The 21210-nt window shown below is 35.6% G+C and overlaps 1 protein-coding gene across 5 annotated transcripts in view; it reads left to right on the top strand.

The window, feature by feature from the left end:
* Positions 1–416: 416 nt before the first annotated feature.
* The window catches only part of CABCOCO1 (ciliary associated calcium binding coiled-coil 1), a 104685-nt gene continuing 83891 nt past the window's right edge, over positions 417–21210 (top strand). For 3 of the 5 annotated variants that reach the window (XM_028853351.2, XM_028853354.2, XM_028853353.2), the window contains exons 1-3: positions 417–543; positions 9705–9808; positions 17682–17851. In XM_028853351.2, the coding sequence (XP_028709184.1) occupies positions 469–543; positions 9705–9808; positions 17682–17851 (349 nt within the window). In that variant the 5' untranslated portion in view covers positions 417–468. Of the gene's footprint in view, positions 677–1005; positions 1075–9704; positions 9809–17681; positions 17852–21210 lie in introns of all 5 variants that reach the window. The other 2 variants (XM_077945094.1, NM_001194905.1) reach the window with 2 other exon arrangements.

The following is a 21210-nucleotide window of genomic DNA, read 5'->3' as shown; positions in this document are numbered from 1 at the left end:
GATAAAGACATATTTTTCCTTCTAAACATGACCACAATACCACCATGATACTTTAGAATTTACAATGATTGCTTAGTATCAAACATCACTCAGTGGTTGAAGTTCTAATAATATATCTTACTTTAATACTTGTTGAAACTTGCAATGTGCTAGCATTAGGTACTTTGACATATATCATTTCATTTAAATTACTGCTACTTGAATTGCCTTTTCCCCACGTTCATTCCTACTAACTGGAACGACTCTGTCTCTTCAAGAGGATTCAGAGCCTCCGCAGCGGGCTGCTGTCGGCCTCCCTCCCGGCCTCCTGCTCCTCAGCGCGGTCCCCAGCCCTGTACTCGGCGGGAGGAGGCTCAGGCCCGGCGCCGCCTTCCGCTGGGATCTGTTCCCAGGCCCAGGGACGCCGGCCCCACCCCAGTTGCCTAGGTGACGAGGGGCCGCTTCTCTCGGCCGGCCGAGATCGCGGCGATGTCGCAGGGGACGACTCCCTGGGGGCCGACCCCAGCAGGGCCGACCCCGGCGGGAACAACGCCCGAATCGGAGGTACGCCGCCCCTTTCCCTTCCCGGTCCCAGTGCCGCTACCAGAGACCTCCGAGCTCTCATTCCCCGTCCGCGGAGTCAGCGGCCGAGCCAAATCCGGTCTCTGAAAAGGCGCCGCACGTCCGGCCCCGGCTGGTGAGCGGCCCGGGAGGGCGGCGGGGCTGGGAGCTGCGCTGGGGTCCCGGACACCCTCTGCTGCCCGGCGCCCCCCAGCCGTCCCCGGCGCGCCGTGCACGGTGCCAGCGGGTCTAAATGTATGAATTCTTCCATTGGACGTCTCTTGCCCAAACGCTCTCATAACCACGCGCTTCTATCGCAGGTTTTGTTTTTTGTTTTGGGGGGTTTTGTTTTGTTTTGTTTTGTTTTTTGTTTTTTGTTTTAATTCTAAGTAAAATAAGTGATCTCAGATTTTTAAATGGGCCAGTCTCTTTTTAAAATTGCTACTAATTCTGTAATGATTACAGTTGCGATTGCTCAAAAGATGTCATGAAATAATAGCTGTTTACTGGTGATGGACTGATTAATATTAGAAGGTTGGTGTTTCCATTATTTTGCCATTTTTTCTAAACAAATAAATAGAGGTCAAAGGACACTGGCTGGAAAATCTTCTCTCGTTATGGCTTTAGTTGCTCATCAACTTGACTTTAAGGAATGTTACTTAATCTCCTTGGACACCAGTGGCCTCCTGTGTGACAAAAGGTTGATCTTTAGGCCCCTCCCGTCACCAACTCTCCATAATAAATGGGTTTTAAGTAACTTTACTCATAAACTTAATATCCTGAGATTTTAAGAACACGTCTGCCGTGCCAGATATTACAAACAAAACATGTTTAAATCTTTGCACACAGAGTCTATTATTATTGTTCCTGGGAAGTTGTTTTTCTTCCATCAAGGCTCTAAAGGTGAATAATCATGTCTTAATTAACATTGCTTGTCTTCATTATTCGTTGTTCTAAACAACATTCTTTGTGCAGAAGATAAGTGTTAGCTACAATTTTATAATGAGGAAACACAGAGAGCCAATAATTCCATGCCTTGCTCAGAGATATGTAAGCTGTTCCCAGCCGAGATTCCTACCAAAATCAAATGCAGACCGCTAAGGCATGCGGACTCTCATATGAGCCTTTTGAAATTAGCAGACATTAAAGTACATTTTAATGTGATAAACTGGTTACTAAGCCTATTACTCCCTTGTGATCGCTAATGTAAGTAATACAATTTCAAAAGTAGCACAGGAAATTTTCCAATTAAATTGTGTTATTTAAATATATACCAAGCTTAAGATAATGCGCAATTGTCAGTGTACACACACACATGCTCACCCATGTAGATCATGTCCTTTCCAAAAAGACTGATCATTTGGGATCTTAATGAATCTGGACTTTAAAAAGTACATAATTTTTTAAAAGATGTAAAGAAGTGCTATGCTTCGGGAGAAAAGACATCATTTGATAATGGTTGAGTCAGATGAATGAGCTAGTTACAGGCCTTACATGATTATCTACCGTCTTAGGATTGTCAGCTCGCACATTCGTCAACTTCTTGGAGGGGCAGGTATTCTCATGACATGCAATTCAGGATGTGCTCAATCACTTAGTAACAAACAGAAGAAATCAAGTTGAAACAGAGACTCAATTAGCAGTGCTCATTTACTAAGATAACACACTAATTCGCTGCTTGGTGGAAACTCCATTTTCCATTTTAATGAAAGCAGAGTTCCTGTAGTTCATGGGGAATATAGTTGATCCACAGAGCTGTGTCATTCGTTAAAACAAGTCCTGCCTGCCACCCATTTGTGCTGGTTGGGGGTGTCGTATGTTAGCTAGAAAAGATGGCAAGATTCTCTCTTGTGGTCTGTTCCCAAGGCCACCACTTTTTAGTTAAATACTGAAAGGTTCTTCTCAGATCAGATTATTTACAGTGTTGATCCCCCAACAGCTAATCACTTATGGTGTCATTTCTAATAAATTCTGTATCCAAAATGACTTAGCCAATAGCCCATGGAGTCGACTGAGCCAAACAGTACTGAATTAGTTCCTTTCTTGCCAAGTGCATCAGAAAGAAAGCATAAGCTTTCAGTAGTCCCATGTTTCCCATTTGTTGTTTGTGGCCAATATCTAGAATAGAAGTAATTATCGCAATCACATAGTAGGCGCTCAGTAAATTATGACTAATTAAAATCATGGATGGTCTGAGGCATGCTAGGAAAGGTGGTTATCATAGATTAAAATCTACTCTATGAGTTACTGTGAACAAGCAGATATGAGGTGCAGATCCAGAGAACTAATTTTTTCTGTGGCATTGAATAAGTCCTGCTTGCCAGCCTTCTGAATTCAACATCCCGAGTTCTTTAGTAATACTGGAGGAAATGCCTCCCTTTACATGGTAAAACTAAACTTTTGGCAGATATCTGTATGAGTGCATAACAGAAAAAAATGACAAAAATCTGAAAATAAATGTTTGTTACGAATAGACCTGTAAGTGAAAGGAGTTTATAAATGTGCACTTGGAATTCAGTGATCAATCTTGTACTAATAAATTGTTCATATACTGACTTTCTTAATATCTTCAAAAATATCTAGGGAATAGAATCATAAGTAGTATACTTACAAGGAATATACTTCAACTTACATCAGAGACCTAAAAGAAAACACAAATGATTATTTCCCAATTGCTTCTTCTGAATAGTGTCTCTTGAAGTATGACCACATCACCCAATAGGTGACAATTAATGCATTCACGGCTTTATCAGGATAGGACACTTACATAATTTTGAGGGGAAAGATGATGTAACCTGTCTAGGAGATCATCAACATGTCCTGGAGCAGGCCATAGACAACTCTGTCTACACTGGGTGCTCCCTAAAGACTTTAGAAAACAGACCCCACTCCATCATTACAGAGAAAACTCAGGGCTCAATTGAGCAGCAAAAGTATCAGTTTCCTGCAACATCAGTGTCATTCAAGAAGTACTTATTGAAATTATGAATAATTCAATGTAAGTGAACACATTGTGATCACATCGTACAGATCAACCTATGCAGGCTATGGGGAAAATGCCAAAAACGTCACTTAAAATATTGTTGAGAAAACAGTACTAATGGAACTCAAAATGTGAGTACATGGTAGTTGTATTTATCAGACACTTAGAACCTGTAGCAAATTCTGGCTGCAGCATGGAGATATTGACGAACACTTAGGCTTGTCATTCTAACTGTCGATCTTTGGGTTTACTGTCTTATTTAAGAAGTCCGGCTCCTCCTCTCCCTTTTGTCTTCCTCCCTAGATGGCACAAATCATCTTCAAAATTTTTCTAATATTTAAAGTTGTATTTTACTATGAATTTGGTCTTTAGCAAGTCTAGAATATTTTTATATTTGAAATGAGGATCTAATTTTATTTCCTTCTAGAAGTGAATTACCGATTATGTCAGCTTCATTTACTAAATAAACTATTCTGTCTCTTCCTATTGAGAATAGACTGTTGCTATCACATTATACATATATATGAATGGACAAAATAGGCAGCAGAAGAGAATAGCAAATCCCAAAATATGGGTGTATATTATATATATAATTTTATATATTATATATAAATATAATTACATTATATATAAATTTTATATACTATATATAATATAATTATATATTACATATACATTTTACATATATAAGTATAATTATAAATTATATATTTTATTATATACATTTTTATTTTAAAAAAATTTATATATGCATACATATACACATGGTTATCTATATAAAATAAATTTTTGGATCCTCTATGCTTTTCCACTCACATGTTTGTCCATTAATATGTCAATATCATGTCGTTTTATATTCATCTTTAAAATCTATTTTGGAAAGTTCACTCTATTTTTTTTGACAAGTATGTCTTCTTCCATAGGAACTAAAAAGTTATTTTGTAAAGTTCCAGAATAATCTCATTGGGGCTTGAGATTGTCATTACATTACATTTATAATGTAGGAAGGACTTAGTTCTTTGAATTTGAAAGTTTTTAATAAATCTCTTTTATCAAGTCTTGTTCTTGAACTTTTGATAGTTTTATAATTTATATAGATACTCTACCTTTCTCATTATATTTATAACCAAGTATAATTCAATCAAGATTTTACCATTTCTGTTTCTAATTAGCCTCTTATATAGGAGAAAACTGACTTTTATATATTTATGTTATATAGAACCATCTTGCCAAATTTTTTATTAGCAATAACTTTTTTGTTAGTACAACATCAGCTTTCTTAGGTATGCAACCTTGTAATCTTCAAATAAGGATTTTTAAATTTCCTCATTTCTGCTATTTAAGTTACATATTTAGTTTTCTTATTGTATTAGCTAGAACATCTATAGTGTATTGAATTACAATAATGTTAGCATCCATAACCTTTTTTTAGTTCCTTGTTTTCGTAAGAAGGACTTAGGATTTCACTATTCAATATGATGCTTGCAATATGATTTTGCCAAATAGTCTTTTTCATGTTTAGCATTTTTTTTCTTTTCATATTTTACTGGGAGTTTTGCTGCTGAGTCTTAGTAAGTGCAAGTTTATTATATATTTAAATAATCATAAAATTTGCACTACTTAATTTGACATAAAAATTATATTAGACCTGTTAATGATGATCCATCCTTGGATCTCTAAAATTAATCTTATTTGGTCATAGGTATATCTTGTAATTGTTTTAGTACATTTTAAGATTTGATTTTCTAAGATGTATTTTAATTATAATTTTTGCATCTGCATTGATATGTGATTTTGGTTTATAATTTCCTTTTTTGTTAGTTCAGGGTTTTGTGTGTAGACTATGCTGGCCTCTTAAAAATGAACTCTCTACAGTCTGTAAATATTAGGCTAACATAGAATTTATGTGTTCTTTGATTAATAAGTAAAACTACAAGTGTAAAACCACAAGTGTAAAACCATCTGGGCGTGGTGACTTTTTAGAAAGCAGACTTCCAATTTAGTTCATCTTTGATCAGATCAATTTTGTCATCTACCCCTGATCAATTTTGAGTACTTACATTTTCCCAGGAAACCACCCACTTTCTTAAAATTTTCTAATATATTGCCCCTGAATGTGACAAAATTTATATTATGTTTTAGTCACATTTGTCAAAAATTTGCCCATTTTATTAACTATTCTAAGGAATCAGCTCTTGCTTTTACTTATTCTTCTTTCACTTTTTTTTAATTGTTTTTTAAAATACTGGCTTTTTAGCTTCATAGCAGGACTATGGTAAGGTGAATGAGGCACTCTCCTTGGGCACGGAATTGAAGGAAGTACCAAGATACTCAGTAATCAAGATAAGTTGTATTTTAATGCAATACTTTAAAACATCAAACCTAATGCCCCAGAAAAATCCCTGGTGGATTAAATTTTTCAATAAAGATCAGATCTGTATTACTGACTTTTCTTTTCGCTTCAGCTCCAGTATGGCTTAGCACAGCACTGCTCCTGCTCCTTGGTTCATTTACTTTCAGGCTTGAAAACAACAACAACAACAACAACAAAAACACCTTCCAAGTCTAGAATTTGCAGACCAGTCTATGTCCTCTGTGACTAGGAAACTTCTCCTTAGTAATCCTTGGTGAAATCTGTTATCTTTCTTTTGATGAATACTTATTAAGAATCTTTTTAATATAAAGCACCACCAGTGATGGATACAAAGATGTCCCTAAAAGTTTACATTCTAGAAAGAAAAAATATATACAAATGTGAAAAGTTTAGTTGACATTAGAGAGGGGAAAAAATTAGAGAAAAACATTATCTGGCAGATAGTATCAGGCTTATAGTTTTATTGCTCTTGGAATAACTCCTAAAATCCACCAGGTGGTGGAGTAAAATGAATTAACAGTGCCATTTAACTTACGTATTTTCCTAGTTGGAGATGTAATTTTACAGAGAAAGCCACAATTACATAGCACATATTTTAGCTTATTTATGAATTTTCTATTATATCTTTAATTTTTACAAAGCAGAATGTATGTGTTGAAAGATTAAACATTTTTAGCCATCTGATATCTTTCTCATGCAAGGCACTGTATAAACAAACAAGAAAGCAGTCTGGTTTAAAATAGGTCCAGGAATATAATTTAAAACAAAAGAAAAAACCCAGAGGCAAACTCCCCTAAAAGATGATTATATGAAGCCTGCAAATTTTAGTAAAGGAATGAGGCTCTAATATTAGGCATCTTAGCTAGAATTAGTACTGTCCAAAAGGTTAAGATTATTGGATTCTCTTTCATATAGTTCTTGTGTGACCTACTTTTCTCCTATCCAGAGATTTTTCAAATCAGATAAATTGATCTGAATGTCTGTATAATTCACTTTTCATGTATATCTTTATTCATTATTAATATGACAGTAATCTTGTGTGTATTAAAACACATAAAAATTATATTTAATATTAATTCAAACTTAGGTTCAAATGACTTGCCTTGAGTCATAAAATTAATCAGTAGTCAAACTATCATGAGATCTGGAGTTCCTCTAAGTCCTGCTTTTCATCATGCTCCACTATCTAACAATGTCATCAGATGATGAAGATGAATTTAGACAGTCAGTTAGCAACCTATGTTGACATATCAAGAACTGTGGAATTCTAAAAAGAAATGAAAGATTGAATGACTGTCCCTGAGGAATTTACAATCTAATGGGATTGACACCATAGGAATAATTATACTTTACCACTAATAAAAATGTGTATAACCAAAATCATTTAAACAAATATATAGCCATATATTATAGATCAAAACAGTATCCTCAACAAAAACTGGGTGCATTTAATTCAATGTGTAAGTATCTGAGTACCTACTAGATGCAGCATACTAAAATACTTTTTCCTTAATGAGTTTATAATCTAATTATATGACCTAGTTTAGATTAATTGACCCACCCTAGCTTACAAAAAAAGTGGCTAATAATGTAGCATATTTTATTTCTAAATTAGATTTTCAAAGATAAAAACATAGCACAATAACCTAACATTAAATTACAAATATTAAGCCAATTACCATTATCAATAAGTGGTAGGTTTGATATTTTTCCACTCTTGAAAAAGAAAAAGAATTTGGTATGTTATCTGGTAAACTACAGCAAGGCAGTTTTTTTGTTTTTTTGTGTTTTTTTTTTGCTGCCCTTATCTATCAGAATTCAGTCGCATGGAACACTCAATAACTATTTGTTGAACTGAGAAACATTTGCCCTCTTTCCCCACAAAGTCTCATAATTTTTTATTTTTGTGTAGCTGCTGCTGTCTTGCCTCTATTTCCCAATCTCTTCTTCCATCTCCCCTTCACAGCTCTTCTCTACATGCCCTGGCTTTGAGCAGTCTCATCCATTGTCACCGTTGCAGTTGACTCCTAAACCAACGTCTGTAAACTTGACCTTTATGACTCCAGCCTTTCTAACTAAACTCTAAACATTTCTTTCTCGCTATTGGTATTCCACCTTAAACTCAGCCACTGAAATCAACTCATCATCTTGCTATTTAAAAATTAGCATCATCTTCCAACACTCTATTTCTAGCATATAAAAAGGGTTGGCTGAGCGCGGTGGCTCACACCTATAATCCCAACGCTTTGGGAGGCTGAGGCGGGCGGATCACGAGTTCAGGAGATCGAGACCATCCTGGCTAACGCGGTGAAACCCCGTCTCTACTAAAAATACAAAAAAATTAGGCACACGTGGTGGCGGGCGCCTGTAGTCCCAGCTACTCGGGAGGCTGAGACAGGAGAATGGCGTGAACCCGGGAGGTGGAGCTTGCAGTGAGCTGAGATCCGGCCACTGCACTCCAGCCTGGGCGACAGAGCGAGACTCCGTCTCAAAAAAAAAAAAAAAAAAGTTGACATGTACAGTTATGCAGGTTGTGCTCTGAACAAAAGCACTTGGCTGAGGGGTGAATGGGGTCTAAAACTACACTCTATTCACAGGCAATACACTTGGACACAGGGCTGTGTCAGCCTTAGGGAAATCTTTTTAGCACTTCCTCCACCCAAAGAGGATACCTTTGTCTAAGGCACATAAAGGTGGCGTATGTATTATTAGTATCACCACCATTTTCTCCAACTCACCTATTTCAGAAACTCAGAATCTCCATTCTTTCTCCCCTCTTTTAGGCCCCCATAATATGACTACATTCACCACTTTCTTTTTCATCCACACTGCCAAGGAGATCAGAGCAGTGCAATGCTTCATCCCTGCACTGTTTAAATGACCTCTTTGTTTAACTCTTCCTCTGCTCCTGTCTTTCCTTCACCCTCCAGTAGATTACCCTTCCTTAAAGCACAGTTTTGTCTTGTCATTTACCTGTTCAGAACCTTCATGGTTCTGAGCGCTACTAGCTGTGTTACCAGAAACAAACTTCTCAGACTACCATTGTTCAACCAGCCAGGGTCTAAAATATCTATGATGCCTTCACAATGTCCTGTACTTTGTGAGCACTCGTTGAATCATTAAATTTAAGATCGCCCACCATACCTTTCCAATGCCCACTTCCACCTAAGTCCAACTAGTCCTCCTCATGTAACCTAGGTAATATTGTGAGTTGCTGATATTTACAGAACTCATTCCTAACTATCCTATCTTCATAACCTTAGTGTTGCTGGTTCATTCACATGGGGCATTCATTGGCCACACCCAACCCTCCAAAGCCTATTCCTGGAACTCCTCTCTGTGGAGTTTGCTTGTCTTTTGCCTATACTTGTCCTTTCTTTTAGACTGAATGCTGCATTTATTATGGCTTACTTGTGTTCTTTTCTTCTTTTAACATCATCCTAGGCTTGTTTCTCTCACTAGATGTTAAGCTTCTTGAGGTTAGCACATCTTTCTTGTTTATATTTGCCTCCTCATAAGCCCTAGATTCAATGAAGAATGTGCAGATAATAAATATTTGTTGAATTGGAAACCATCGCCCAGTTGTACATATGCCCCAAAGACAGATTGACTGTTAGCCATTTGACTTTTCAGGTAAAAGGTACCATTGCATAATATGGAAAAGAAAAAATGTCATCTCGAAGGTTGTTGTTTTTAAATGTTTGTCCTGACAGCAACTAGACCATAAGAAGAACCAATTTTGATATTATTGGGTTTAATATATGAATGTACGATTGCAATAACTCACTCCGCATTGTGTTTTGGTAGAGAGACACTGAATTCCAGGAGCATGAAAAGATTCTATCTCCAGATTTTCTTTCAGCTGAACAAATCACTGATTTGTTAACGGAGGACATCGATGGAGTTCAAGAGTAAGCACTTCACTATTACAATCATATGTAGAACAGTTCGAGTTTTGCATCTGTAAACCATTGTGATTACGTATTTCAGATTTCTTCAAAATATTTGTTATGATATTATGCGCTGAAATATATCTGGACTCTGAAACACAAAAATTCTCAAATAACTGACTTTTTGCACTACTCAACAGTCTCCTTTATAAAGAAAATGTGTTGCAAACCAGCTTACTAATACTTACTAATACCAAGAGCAGAGGTTTGTTGATAAAAGCAAGCTCTAGCATATGCCATCTTGTTTTCTCTTTCATTCATAAAACTGTCAGTATGCACATTAACTTAAAGGATGTTCTCCCTCGTTGTAAGAAAAGTAAGTTGTGTTTTCTGTAATGATAATGGCCAATACACTTTATTTTTTGGAAATCTTGAGTATTTGCCATCCACCTGTGATTTTCATCAGAAGTAATGCTATACTAAGTACTCTGATTGAGTACATGTTACTTAAAAATGTGAATACGATGGAATTTATAGTCATTAATTCCAATATATGTACACCTCACTCTTTAGGCCATTTATTTCTATAGTAGATCATCTATTTAGAACTTTTGTCAGATCTATCCAACAACATAATATCCTAAAAGGTATTTTTAGTAATCACCCATTTAAAAAATGATCCTAATTTAGAATGGAAGCCTAATTGGCCATCATGTGTGGAGAGTGGGGATGATGTCATGCACTAGCATCCTGGTATCAAGTCTCTGCAGGCCAGTCCTTGGGACACAAGCAGGGTGTCGTGGACTATAACGGACAAATAGAAAATGGCTCTGTCAGTGGTTATCACTGACAAATCTTACAAATGTTATAGCATAAAGATGACTTGCTACTGAGAAGGGAATATGACAAATGTCCTGGCTGGAAGAAAAATCCGAGAAGGGAAGGTTTATCAAGAACGGGTGAATAATACTGACAGGGCTTTTCCCGAACTCTCAGCTCCAGCGCTGGCAACCTCTGCTGGAAATTGATGATCTGTGATCAGCCATACCGCTTACTATCTGCATCTCTACAAGCATGAGTGAATTTAAAATTTCACAGATTTTTAAGCAAGTATCTTCTGATGATTTTTACCATTTTTATAGAAATTAAGATTTGTTAGGAATTCTGATTCTTAATGTAAGAATTGATCCATGATACCACTGATCATGTCTTTACGTAAAATGTTGTATTACTTTTCCAGGTAACCCCAAATGTTATTGATCATTGCAATGCAAAACAATAGGTATTTGATACTAGGCAAAATAGCACAATGCAAATAGCACACATTTTATACAGTTCGTAATGTATTTATATTAAATGTCAAGTAAAAGATATTATATTAAATACAATTAATATTAAATAAAAGATATTGCAAATAAGTGCTTTTTAGAATTATTTCTTCCCACGTTGTAAATTTTGCTATGTATCATACTTTGTGTGATGATTTTTTTTTAAATTATAGGCTCTCTTTGTTGTTGAAAATCTAAATTCTGAACATATTTTTAATCTTTAGGGGGTAAGGCCTAGGATACAGTAAATGATACAGAAGGTGTTGCAGAAGTTAGCGGTATAACAACAGCCAGGTTCAATAGCAGGTTGACCTTTTTAGACTGTCTCATTAATGTAGAAATCACCTGAAGTGACCTCAAATTTTAAGACATCATCTTTGGATAAATAACATCAGTATTATGTTAGGAGCCATTTCTTTGTAAAACAATTTTCTTGAGATTTTTTACATGATTTTTATAATAGTAATCCTGAAATATTTGCAATCTGTCACTCACTTTCAATTTAAAATAGCATTATTATAAATGGGGGTTATATGCTTTACAAAATGACAGAAATATAGTTAAAATATCCTATCACCAAGTGACAGAAGTATGTGAAAATCATAGAGTCTACAAAGTTATAAGCCTATTTAAATAAGTTAGAAGAAATCAGCACATTTCCCTACCTCTTAAAATTAAAAATTGCTCTCCATGAAAGCAGCCAACCAAATGAAACATTAAAGTATCATTAAAACATATTTCTGAAATCCACTGTAAACAGTTAAATGTCTGGGTACATCTCTCATGATCCCTTAGCTGCTATCCATCATAAATATTTTAATGTAACCTTGACTTTATTTATAGATCCATCTCAATCTTTTTAAAAAAGAATAAGGACTAAAATGAAAGTAACTATATAAACACAAGAATAACACTGAGACATCTTTAATAACCTTTCGGTAACTGGGCCTCCATGAGCTATTTAGCTCTTGCCTTGAGGCTTATTCCTGCATGTCATATTTAAGAATTAAAATGCACCCCATTGTCCAGAACATGCAAGAATAATGTAATATTTTTACGCAAATTCTCGGTGAGACAAAATAGATAGGTATATCACCCATCATCACTATACCAAACTTCCTAAAACACAGTGAATCATCTTTCTCTTTCCCTACATTCTCTCATGTTACAGCTGTAGCCATCTCTCCCCTCTCCCCTGTTCCAGCTCCCCTTATTCCCAGAGAAAATGTTTACGTATTTGCCAGTAAAATACTGGAAACTGTGCATTCAAACCGTAGCAGTATCTTGCTCCAAATGCCTCCCTACATAATCTTTGGAGTGAAATGACTGAGCAAAGAATGGAAATGATAAATCCTTAGCCCTGTGGTTCAAGTTAAAAGGGAAGAGACAAATGGTATTAGGGAAAGTGGTGGAGAGAGTGTCGGGGACAGCAAAAGTGAAGAAGGTCAAAGAGATTTCACCAAAATATTCTTTGGCAAGTAGTTACTGTCATTCAAACACTGCTAAACATTGAAAAGTAAAAATAAAAAGCAAAGAACATATGCAAATATTCAGAGCAAATACTTAATTAAAAATACATAGTGTGCAGATGGCAGATGATGAGTACACTTAGAAGGAAAACTAACTGCTAGAAACAGAAGAAAATGTTAGGTTGAAGCTAATAATTAAAAAGGGCATCAGTTTCACAAAACAAGAGACCAAAAACTAAAAAACATGGCAAAATATATAGAGAAGTAGCTTTTAGAACTAAGGCAAGAAACTAAGGCTAAGAGTAAAACCAATGTAGAACTTACCTTGCTGAAAATCAAGTCAGTAACATGAAAGACAAATTTAAGAAAACTTACATAAAGTGTAGATTAAAGCAATTATTTGAAGAAGTTAGAATATACATTCAATATAGTCAATCAGAAAAAAAAATCTACACTTCATAAAAGCTTTGATTTTAATATTTTAGTAGAATAAAACTTCATGTATTGCCTTTTTGTGGGATAAATTTAAAGCAAGTCACCTAAAGAGGAAAATAACAGGCCTCAGACTTTTCCCTAGCAAGGTTAGTCTGCAAAAATCAGTGGTGCAACAAGTAACCAAAATTTAGGAAGTCAAAAGAGTATGATTGCAAAATAAAATACTAATTTTGTCTGATGTTTAGTTATAGGGGCAACAAGACATTGCAATATTTAGAACAACTCAGAAAATACAGTATTCCTGTGGTCTTATTAAAAAATTTACTTCATAACCCAGCTGAAAGATAAATTGTGAATTTTAAACAACAAAACTGCCAATGAGAAATTGTGATATAAGAAGCCTGGTAGTAAGTACGGGTCATTTAAAATTAAAATAAAATCCAATATGATAATAATAGACTGAAATAGTTATTCTAGAACTTGTCAACAAAAATAGACAAGCACATGAGAAAAAAAGTAATTGAATTTCCTTTTCTCACCAAAATAAAACCGAATTGAAGCAGATGACCCCTATTTACAGTAATGCTATTTTAAATTGAAAGTGAGTGATTGCAAATACTTCAGGATTAGTGTTACAAAAATCATAAAATCACAAGAAAATTGCTTTAAGAAATGGCTCATAATAAAATGCTTTTAAAAACTTGTATCATAAATCTAAAGGGTTAATATCCCTAAGTATGCAAAAAACTTTTATAAACTTATCAGAAAAAGTAACCAATAGAGGACATTAAAAAGAAATCCAATCTAGTAAATAAGCAAAGAAATACATAAGATTGTAATCTTTGGCCAGGCGTGGTGGCTTACGCCTGTAATCCCAGCACTTTGGGAGGCCTAGGCAGGCAGATCACAAGGTCAGGAGATCAAGACCATCCTGGCTAACATGGTGAAACCCCGTCTCTACTAAAGATACAAAAAAAATTAGCTGGGCATGGTGGCAGGTGCCTGTAGTCCCAGCTACTCGGGAGGCTGAAGCTAAAGAATGGTGTGAACCCGGGAGGCAGAGCTTGCAGTGAGCCGAGATCGCGCCACTGCACTCTGGCCTGGGTGACAGAGTGAGATTCTGTCTCCAAAAAAAAAAGAAAAAAGTAATCTTTTCTATTAGATTAGATTAGTAAATTATGGACAAAATCCAAACTAGATTGGAGTATAGAGAAGTGGACTTTTTCTGTGTGGTCTTGATGAAAGACCTATTTGGCACTGCCTTTCTGGAGGGAGGGTTAGCAGCATATCTCACCATGGCCAATATAATCCAGCAGTCCCAATTTTAAGAGTTTATTGCAAAAGATAATTGGAGTTTTGGAAAGATCTTAATTGATCATTTCTCTTTACTTTGGATTCTTAACCAATGGAGGACATCAAAGCCAATTTGGGAATACATACCTCTGATCTATTATTAACTGTATTTAGACCTCTCTCCTACTGATAAGACTTAAGAATGCATGAAGGCTTCCTACTTCTCCTTCCTTACTGAATACTAATCCTTTTATGTTCATTACAATTTTTTTCCCCGTCTGCAGCTTGTCTTTTCAATGTAGTTAGATTGTCTCTGGTTCTCCAGAAGTGTTTCATTTGTTTAACAAGAACCAACTTATTAGTCTTTTTCTTTATGGTTTGTATTTTGTGGTGTCACTTTTAAGAAATTTTGGCCTATCCAAATGTCAGTAATATATTTTTTTATTAAAAGTTTGTAATTTTTGCTATTGCCATTTAAATCTTTAACCCACCTGGATTTTATTTTAATGTATTGTATGGGATGGTATTTTATTTTATTTTCCATTTGGATAACCAATTCTCTCAGCACCATTTTTGAAGAATTTATACTTCCTCTACTGATTTGAAATAATACCTCTGCCATATACCAGGCTCCCACATGTATTGAGTCTGTTTCTGGACTTTCTACATATTCCACTGGCCTACTTACTTATCTCATAGCAATACCACAAGTTTTCACTATTGTGGAAGTTTTCATACTGACTTTCACTTAAGAGTAAATGATACTGTACATTAAACATTGAGAAATAAACCTTGCCAAGTAATGTCCAGTGCAAATTAAAGTTCCCTGGCTAATAGACTAAAACCCTGCCACCACCATCATCAGGATGTCTGTATCTGCCATTTGAATCAAATGCCTGAAAAAATGTATCAAAGTGCATAGTGACATGCAATATAAAAAACTGAACTTATTGACCTAAAAATTAAAAATATACAATGTTCACATATATACATATATGTACATATGTATGACATAACAGGAAATTCAGAGATAGATTAACTTCAAAGTTAATTGAGTCAAGGTCTAAATAGTATCATCGAGAAATGAGGCTTAATCTTAGAACCCATTTTTCTTAGGGTTACAAGATAACTGGCAGTAGCAACTAAAGCCACTTATTTGCTCTTTTTTATTTTTATTCAACAGGAAAAAAAGAAACTTCATCCTCTGTTATGAATTATTTAGAATAATTTAGGAGCGTGCCCATCATAGAACAATAATTATTATTGAGATATGCCATATACCAAATGGCATTAAGGCAAGGGGTGAAATTACCGTGATTAGCTTAGAATAATCAGAACTCGCTTTTGGGTTTGAGGTCTACCCTGATACCACTGTAGATGAAATGGATGTTGAAGAAATAGACCCATATCAACATCAGCTTTATTTGTTCCCAAACTTGTTTAATCTTGCTGTATTTATTAATCTGATTATATCATTTATTTTGATGTTAAGAATAATAAGGACTTCCATTTTTGAAGACGGCAGTAAAAAGTTGTCACACACGTATTACCCCTCTCAAAATCACATAAAAACAACAAGGAAATACCACCTTCATCTTTGTCAAAATCAAGAGAATGCTAATGGTCCAAACCACAAAATATAAAGATGATGGCTACTGTCATTATAGATCAACCAGAAGTGCAGGAGAAAATATAAGGAAGGATGCTCATAGTCACAGAGCTTAGAATGAGCTAACATCTATATATCTATATCTATATCTATATCTATCTATATCTATATCTATATCTATCTACCTATCTATCTGCTAATCTCCCAGGAGGAGAAACCCTAAAGTACCATTCCAGGAATGCTTATCTGCAATAGCAGGACCAGGGTGTGCAGGCTTGGAGCAGATTCTTTCTGTAGCACAGGAAATTGACTGTTTATATGATAATCAAGAGAGCCTATCTGTTCTTTTCTTTCTTTTTCCTTACCAATTAAAAAAAAAAAAACAAGTGCTAGAATAATTGACACAAAGTTACTTCATACAGAAAATGCCTACTAGTTTGTAACTTGGCCAGGTCTCCACCTCCAGTGTACTTCCCAAAAGTAGGTATTCAAGGACAAAAACTCACTTCATCCAAAGATAAGGTGTAAACAAAGAATATGCATTCCAGGACACTGCAAGAAAAAATAGAAGAGGAACAGGAAAGAGAAATAGCAAATCAAACACACCAGAAAGATACAACCATGAGCAGACAAAAAAGATAATCAACTATTTTATCATGAATTTTAAAACATATGAAGCAATTACAAAAAGCATACAACAGAGATATAAAAGCTCAAGGAAGAGATAAAGAAATGAAAGATTATAAAACTTGTTTTTAAGAAAGAGTAGAAAAGGAAAGATCTTGCAGAATTTGGGGGAAATTTAGAGCCACCCACAGAAGAAGTAACACTGCTGAAAACACACTAAGACACATAGAAGACGGTAATGAGAAAAGTATCCAAAATGAAAACAAAATAGACTTGAAAAATTTTTAAGGTTGAGGAGAAAATTATAACTCTAGAAAAAAATGACTAAAATATACATAATTGGAATTCTTTTTAAAATATAGCAGAATGAACTGGGTGCAGTGGTTTACGCCTGTAATCCCAGCACTTTGAAAGGCTAAGGTGGGCAGATCACTTGAGATCATGAGTTCGAGACCAGCCTTGCCAACATGGTGAAACCCCCTCTCTACTAAAAATACAAAAAAATTAGTCGGGCGCAGTGGTGGGCACCTGTAATTCCAGTTACTCTGGAGGCGGAGGCAGGAGAATCGCTTGGACTGGAGAGGCAGCAGTTGCAGTGAGCCAAGATCACACAACTGCACTCAGCCTGGCCGATGGAGCAAGGCCCTGCCTTAAAAAAAAAAAAAAAAAAAGTGTGTATATATATATATGTGTGTGTGTGTATATATATATATGTATATATATCATAATATTTAACAATTTAGTTCCAGAACATTTTCAGAAATAAAAGAAACTTAATTTTATAAATGCAAAAAGACATTGAATTTCAGAGAAAAAAATACTAGTAAAATTGCTATACATACACAAGGAAGAAAGAAAGGGAAGGGGGAAGACTGAGGAGAACCAGAAAATAAAGAGGAAGAGGAGGCAGGAGACCAAAAATAGAGTTTGCTCCCCGCTCCTCGTTCTGTCTCTCTCTATTTCTTTTTTGAATGTCATTTTGGTTTTATGAAGTTTGATGTAACTGAATATTTTCAGATTATGGGCATTATAGAATTTTCATTAAAGAAAAAGACCTGTTTTCAAAACTTAGGAAAAGAAATGGTTCTATATCTAATCTGACTTAATGTGTGGATTTTTCTTTTATTTTACAGAAAACTGGGAACATTTTTGAATTTCAAAAACCTTGAAACTTGTTTAAAGGATGCTATTCTACTAGATTATTATGTATCTGGATTTTTGTGGGCTAGAGGAATGGATTTTTCTATTATTCAGTATTCAAAATTTATGACTTTACTAGCTATGTTACTTCAAAATCTTAAAAGTAAGTACATTATTTTTCTTTTTTTAAGTAAAACAAATTCAGTTTACCATCTAAATTGAGGTTCTTAAGCAAAAGTTACAGATTTTATTGTAATTTCTTTAATGAAAAATAAGGGTTTTTCCTGAGTATAGCAAATATATAGTTCATATCTCCATTGAGTTATAAAACCTCAAGTAATACTTAACAAAGGTTACAGTTTTCTTAATAGTCAATTTGCCAAAGATATGTTAATTTCATTTTAAAGTTGTATCAGTGTCATTCACCCTCTAAATATCTGAGGACTCTGTGATATTCTTGTAACCTTTCCGTAAATTTAAAACTACACTGAAATTAAAAGTTTATCAGTAATGATTAGCCATCTCTAGAATAGAATACTAGGAAGCTATAGAAAGGAAAAAATGAAGAAGCTTTCTGTGTACTATATGGGAAGCAATATATAGTTATTAAGTAAAGCAAGGTGCAGAACTACATGCTTTCATTTATAAAAGAGGCAAAAACAAGAATCTATCCATATTTTTATTTGTGTGTACACAAAGAAATGCTGGAAGATACAGAAAAAAACTAATAATAGATATTCCCTGGGGTGAATGGTAGTAAGAACCGGGCATGTGGGCAACAGATATTGGAGGAAGTCTTTTCATAAGATTTCTTCGTTTGTATTTTTGAAATATGAATACATCACTTATGCAAAAATTAAATTTTAAAAGAGAATATGTAACATGGACATTCCTAAGTTTTGGCAACTTCTGAGCTGAGTATTCATACACCAGAAATAGAATAAAGGAAAGTAAAAATTTTCATGGACCTCACATCCCAAATTTGAGAACATATTTCTCTTTTTTTTTAATTTATTTATTATTATTATACTTTAAGTTGTAGGGTACATGTGCATAACGTGCAGATTTGTTACATATGTATACTTGTGCCATGTTGGTGTGCTGCACCCATCAACTCGTCATTTACATCAGGTATAACTCCCAATGCAATCCCTCCCCCCTCCCCCCGAGAACATATTTCTTTTTTAACCTTTTCCCGTAACTTATAACTGACTCAATAACATTTTTTTTCTAGATGAAACTTTATATTGTTGATATTACTGCAAAAATGAATTTCTAAAACCTGAGCAGGATCCCTCCAGCTCCTCATAAACCATGAGAAAGAAAGTACATATGTAGAACCTAACCAGAAAAAAAGCAAGGAATCTAGTTTTACCTTCTGGCAGAAAAAAAAAAAAAAAAAAATCCCTCCACACTTTTAAACTGAACAAAGTTATAGTCATCATTAGGAAAGAATGTAATTTTAGCCAAATGTGCCCAGGAAAAAGGTAAAGTATGTTTACACTTCAACTAGGTAGCAATAGAGTCCTGAGCACATAGCCACCACTCCCATTCAGCAACGTCATAATAGAAAAAGCCCAAAAGCGCACACTCTGGGCCTCTGGCAGGGGTGTACTCTGTCCAGTGTGGGAATTCCATTTCATGCTAGCTCAGTCTCTGATCGATCCTTGCCTCAAACTTGGCTGCATATCTACCAGGCATTCTACAGTCAACCCATCTGGAATCAAATTAGATCAAGCTAAAAAATATGGGACACAGAATTTGGAGACTCGTCTTAACAGTATATATTGTGAGGTCTGGTTTTTCTAGGACCTGACCGAACATAAGCTGTAGAGCAAGTTTATCCAACCCACGGCGCGCAAGCTGCATGTGGCCCAGGACGGCTTTGAGTGCGGCCCAACACACCTTCGTAAAGTGTCTTAAAACATTACGGGATTTCCCTTGTGATTTTTTTTATGCTCATCAGCTATTGTTAGTGCTAATGCATTTTATGTGTGGCCCAGGGCGATTCTTCTTCTTCCAGTGTGGCCCAGGGAACCTAAAAGATTCGACGTTCCCACTGTAAAGTATTGGATAGACTGGATATTGGGCCTCCAGCCAGGTCCATAGGCCTAGATGGACTCCCCTCTGTATGATGTGAATGTTTGCAAGTAACTGTAGAATATTTTTTAGTTCTTATGATGCTAAATTGGTTTTCCCCTCAATAGGAACGGCAAATTCAGGTAACATTTATGTAGATTAACTTGTGCCAGTCACAGTGTCGATTGCTTTAAAAATATTGTCTTATTTAATTCACATGCCACCTTATGAGAGAAATTGGTAAGAGTCAGAGGGGTTCAGTGACTCCTTAAGGTCACACAGGGTCTACACTAGCAAGTGAGGGCCCATCCTCTTAAATACTACATCAAATGTGCTGGCTTCGGGCTAAATCTAGAAAGCACTATACACATGTAATAGTACCAGGAGTTCCATATGAACTTTTTTTTGTTGAGACAGAATCTAGCTCTGTCGCCTGGCCGGGCTGGAGTGCAGTGGCATGATCTTTGCTCGCTGCAACCTCTGCCTCCTGGGTTCAAGCAATTCTCCTGCCTCAGCCTCCCAAGTAGCTGGGATTACAGGCACCCGCTACCACGCCCAGCTAATTTTTGTATTTTTAGTAGAGACGGGGTTTCACCATATTGGCCTGGCTGGTCTCGAACTGAGCTCAGGTGATCTGCCCACTTTGGCCTCCCAAAGTGCTAGGATTACAGGCGTTAGCCACTGTGCCCGGCCATGAATTTCTTCTTTAATCCTCACAACGGCACTATAATTTTGAAAACAGGTATTGCAGTATTCTCATTTTACATAGAAAGGAAATGAGGCCAGATGTAGTGGCTCATGCCTGTAATCCCAGCACTTTAGGAGGCCAAGGCAAGAGAAGCATTTGAGGCCAGGAGTCCAAGACCAGCCTGAGCAACATGGAGAAACCCCATATCTAAAAAAAGACTGAAAAATTAACCGGGTATGGTGACCCACATCTGTGGTCTCAGCTACTTGGGATGCTGAAGTGGGAGAATCGCTTGAGCTCAGGAGGCTGAGGCTGCAGTGACCCATGATTGCATCATTGCATTCCAGTCTGGGCAACACAGCAAGACCCTGTCTCCCAAAATAAATAAATAAATAAAAAGAGACTCAAGTCACCTAACTACTAACAGTAAAGGTCAGTTATGAGGTATCATCCTACATTTTCCAATTAATTTTAAGTCTGGTATGTTCTTTCATTACTCTAAATTTTCAAGAATACATTTTGTTTCTAGAAGCTTTTGCTATTTGAGTGGTTTAATCTTTTATATTTTAATCACATCACTAAATGTGATTTTTAAAAGAGCAAATATTTCAGTTCGATAAATGAAATTATAACTTCCCTAATTTTTAAAGCAATTATCTACAGAAAGACATTAGACATAGAAAAACAGTTTTAAAGATTCAACTATTTTCAGAAGGAAATAGTCATATAAATGTATTTTTGTTTGATAAGTATAA

Source organism: Macaca mulatta, chromosome 9 (genome assembly GCF_049350105.2).
Source record: "Macaca mulatta isolate MMU2019108-1 chromosome 9, T2T-MMU8v2.0, whole genome shotgun sequence".
NCBI classification, from domain to species: domain Eukaryota; kingdom Metazoa; phylum Chordata; class Mammalia; order Primates; family Cercopithecidae; genus Macaca; species Macaca mulatta.
This window is presented reverse-complemented; position numbering and strand designations above follow the sequence as displayed.